The sequence below is a fragment of the Alnus glutinosa genome, chromosome 14 (genome assembly GCF_958979055.1).
Source record: "Alnus glutinosa chromosome 14, dhAlnGlut1.1, whole genome shotgun sequence".
NCBI lineage: Eukaryota > Viridiplantae > Streptophyta > Magnoliopsida > Fagales > Betulaceae > Alnus > Alnus glutinosa.
The window spans coordinates 16,173,072-16,177,064 of NC_084899.1; the positions used below are offsets into that span (position 1 = coordinate 16,173,072).

Below are 3,993 nucleotides of genomic sequence, written 5' to 3' on the forward strand. Positions count from 1 at the left end.
TCCTCTCATTTCTAATCAGCAAATAAAACAGAAGAAACCAAAGCCAGAAATTCTTCTTCATCCATCTGTGTCTCCCTAAGAAAGCAAGAATATCTTTTCTTTGGCATAAGTAAAAAAGAAGAAAAAAGACATAATGGTAACAGAGATCGATGACAACAATTGTTGAGTAATATATATACGTGCATGCATTCAAAAAGTGGCGGCTATTGCTTTGAAGATTAAGACGGTCGGAAACAATGGAGCAGCAAATGTTACTTGCCAACAAAACAGACGACTCGATAGTCTGCTATGCGCCGACCATGATAACAACAAACGGAGTATGGCAGGGCGATAACCCTTTGGATTACTCTCTACCTCTCTTTATATTGCAATTAACTTTGATCGTCGTTGCCACTCGTGTGCTGGTTTTTCTCCTCAAACCCTTTCGCCAACCTCGTGTAATCTCAGAAATTCTGGTACGTACGTACGTTTTTCTCTTATCACGTGTATCTAATATTTTTATTTATTTAGTGTTCTCTATGATCTCCATGCTTAAATGATGCTACAATATTGATTAATTTATTAATTAAATTAACTCTTTCCAATTAATTTACCTTTTAGAACAAATGATAACTTATTATTAGGAATGTGATCGTACTCTTAAACATTAAAAAGTGTCAACGTCGGGTCGTTCTGTTTTAAAAGTTTGTAATGTTATCGCTCCGTTAGAATTTTTCTTTAAATCTTAACAGAGAATGATAAGAATCGATGAATTTAATAATCTAATTTATATTCTACCAATATTTACTTGAAGATTGTACTATTATAGTTGTAACAATATTGCCCAGATATGTTCAATGTATACAGGGTGGAGTGATATTGGGTCCATCAGTACTTGGAAGGAGCTCTGCATTTGCCAACACAGTATTTCCTCTAAGAAGTGTGATGGTGCTTGAGACAATGGCAAATGTGGGACTCCTTTATTTCCTCTTCCTGGTTGGAGTAGAGATGGACATTTCAGTAATCCGGCGAACTGGTAAAAAGGCCTTGGTTATTGCCGTTTCCGGCATGGTCTTGCCCTTCCTCATCGGTGCTGCCTTTTCCTTCGTTCTGCACAGAAAAGATCAAACTATGACACAGGGGACTTTCATCCTCTTCCTTGGAGTTGCTCTCTCTGTCACCGCATTCCCAGTGCTTGCTCGAATCCTTGCAGAGCTCAAGCTCATAAACGCAGAGCTTGGCAGGATTGCCATGTCGTCTGCTCTTGTAAATGACATGTGTGCTTGGGTTCTCTTAGCTTTAGCCATTGCCTTGTCTGAGAACAAATCTAATTCTTCTTTGGCTTCCCTCTGGGTGATACTTTCAAGCGTAGCATTTGTGGTGTGTTGCATTTTTGTTGTCCGGCCCTCAATCTCTTGGATGGTTCGGAGAACCCCAGAGGGAGAAAACTTCAGTGAATTCTGTATATGTCTTATTCTAACTGGGGTTATGATCTCCGGCTTCATTACAGATGCTATTGGAACACACTCTGTCTTTGGAGCTTTCATCTTTGGCCTGGTAGTTCCAAATGGACCGCTTGGAATTACTCTCATAGAAAAGCTTGAGGACTTCGTCTCGGGGCTTCTGCTCCCTCTCTTTTTCGCCATTAGCGGGCTCAAGACTAACATATCAGCTATCAAGGATTCCTCCACCTGGGGAATTCTAATGATTGTCATTGTTCTTGCCTGTGCCGGGAAGATTGCTGGAACTGTCGTTGTTTCAATCTTTTATGACATGTCGTTACGTGAAGGCATTACTCTTGGCTTGCTCATGAACACAAAAGGCCTTGTTGAAATGATTGTCCTCAATGTTGGGAAGGACCAGGAGGTACTCCCATATTAATTTCTAGAGAAAATTTACTTACTTCCATGATGTTTACGCCCTTTTACAATCATATTCTTAAAGTTTAAAACACTGCAATGTCGGATAATTATCATATTTAAGCACAAAAATTGATGAAAACACAATTATGCAGGTGCTAGATGATGAGGCATTTGCAATCATGGTGGTCGTAGCCGTAGTTATGACCGGAATCATCACGCCTATTGTAACATCAATTTACAAGCCGGCAAGGAAGTTTGTACCATACAAACGGCGTACCATCCAAGGTTCGAAATCAGATTCGGAATTACGAGTACTTGTGTGCATCCACACCCCTCGAAATGTTCCAACCATAATCAATCTCCTCGAAGCTTCTTACCCAACAAAAAAATCCCCAATATGCGTCTACGTGCTCCACTTAGTTGAACTCACGGGTCGCGCATCCGCCATGCTCATAGTCCATAACACCCGAAAATCAGGCCGACCAGCCCTCAACCGAACGCAAGCTCAATCCGATCATATCATCAATGCATTTGAGAACTACGAGCAGCATGCTGGTTGTGTCTCTGTACAACCCCTCACAGCAGTTTCCCCTTACTCCACAATGCACGAAGACATCTGCAATTTAGCAGAAGACAAACGAGTCGCCTTCATAATCATCCCTTTCCACAAACAACAGACTGTTGATGGTGGAATGGAAGCTACAAACCCGGCCTTTCGAATGGTAATATTAAATCATTATTTATTCCAAAATCATAATTTTATTGGAAGTAACACATTTAACTTCTATTCTAACACTCCTCGTTAGTAACTATACGTAAAATATTAAACTGAAATTAGGTGAATTGTGGAGTCAAGATTCAAACTCATGATCTTTAGCTCTAATACTACGTTAAATCAACACTTATCCTAAAAGATTAAGTTAATATGAATTGATGAATTTAATCATTTAATTTATATTTTAACAGGTAAACCAGAATGTGCTAGCAAATTCACCTTGCTCAGTTGGAGTTCTTGTCGACAGAGGTTTAAACGTTTCCACACGCTTGGCTGCAAACCAGGTCTCTCACAACGTAGTTGTGCTGTTCTTTGGTGGACCAGATGACAGAGAAGCACTATCCTATGCATGGAGGATGTCTGAGCATCCTGGAATAAGCCTTACAGTAATGCGGTTTGTTCCGGGTGAAGATGCAAATGAGCATGTGTTGCAGCCTAATGGTGACTTAAAGGACCCTGGGATGTTAGCAGTGGAAACAGAGAATGGAAGAGATAAGCAACTCGACGAGGAGATAATAAACAATTTCAGGATAAAAAATGATAATGATGAATCTGTTTTTTACACTGAGAAAGTGGTGAACAATGGGGAGGAGACCGTGGAGGTTATAAGGTCGATGGACAACGTTCATGACCTGTTTATTGTCGGGAGGGGACAAGGAATGATATCACCGCTAACGGCAGGACTGACTGACTGGAGTGAGTGCCCAGAGCTTGGTGCAATAGGGGACTTGCTAGCTTCATCGGATTTTGCAGCCACGGTATCAGTTTTGGTGGTGCAGCAGTATGCTGGGATGGGACAGCAAGGGGAGGCGCTTGGCACGCCTGATAGCATGGAGATGCCTAGTCAGCCGTTCAGCAACATTCAGCACATCAACCGGCGGTCACCATCGCCAAGGGGGCAAAATGTGTTTAGCCCATGATACTAGTTGGTCAAAAGCTGTAGTGCCTCAGTGGATCCTAGAAAGAAATTCAGAGGAAAAGAGAGAGAAGAAAGGAAGAGAATCACAAAGTGAAAAACAAAACTGTTTGGACTAGATTTTACCACAATTTTCTTACAAATTCATGTAGCAGTTCATATGAGTACCATGTGGTGCCATATTACTAAAACAATTAAGCAACAAAATTTGACAATTAAATTAATTGTATTAATTAGTGACTAATGTGGTAAGTACCTCGTCGATTAATACGTTAGTTTATAAGAAATTTGTGGTGAAAATTGTAGTGTACCCTTACAACACTCTTCTTTATTTGTGTTCTATGTACAATGTTTTTTTAAAGGACATTCTTAATAACACAAGCATGTACAAGGCTTGCTGTCTGTCTGCAACTAATTGGACTTTGGATCTTAGGTTTTCTTTTTGTTACTTCCATTCTTTC

The 3,993-nt window shown here is 40.4% G+C and overlaps 1 protein-coding gene across 1 annotated transcript; it reads left to right on the top strand.

Moving 5' to 3' along the window:
* Positions 1-244: 244 nt before the first annotated feature.
* LOC133856743 (cation/H(+) antiporter 15) lies at positions 245-3,536 on the top strand. The gene is made up of 4 exons (XM_062291790.1): positions 245-455; positions 847-1,845; positions 1,994-2,563; positions 2,808-3,536. Exons 1-4 carry the CDS (start codon positions 249-251, stop codon positions 3,534-3,536), a joined length of 2,505 nt encoding a protein of 834 aa, XP_062147774.1. The 5' UTR covers positions 245-248.
* The last annotated feature ends 457 nt before the right edge of the window (positions 3,537-3,993 follow it).

Coding starts and splice junctions, on each gene's coding strand:
- LOC133856743 (XM_062291790.1), top strand. CDS start 249: ATGTTACTTGCCAACAAAACAGACGACTCGATAGTCTGCTATGCGCCG. Junction 456..846: donor GTGTAATCTCAGAAATTCTG/GTACGTACGTAC, acceptor CAATGTATACAG/GGTGGAGTGATATTGGGTCC. Junction 2,564..2,807: donor CAAACCCGGCCTTTCGAATG/GTAATATTAAAT, acceptor ATATTTTAACAG/GTAAACCAGAATGTGCTAGC.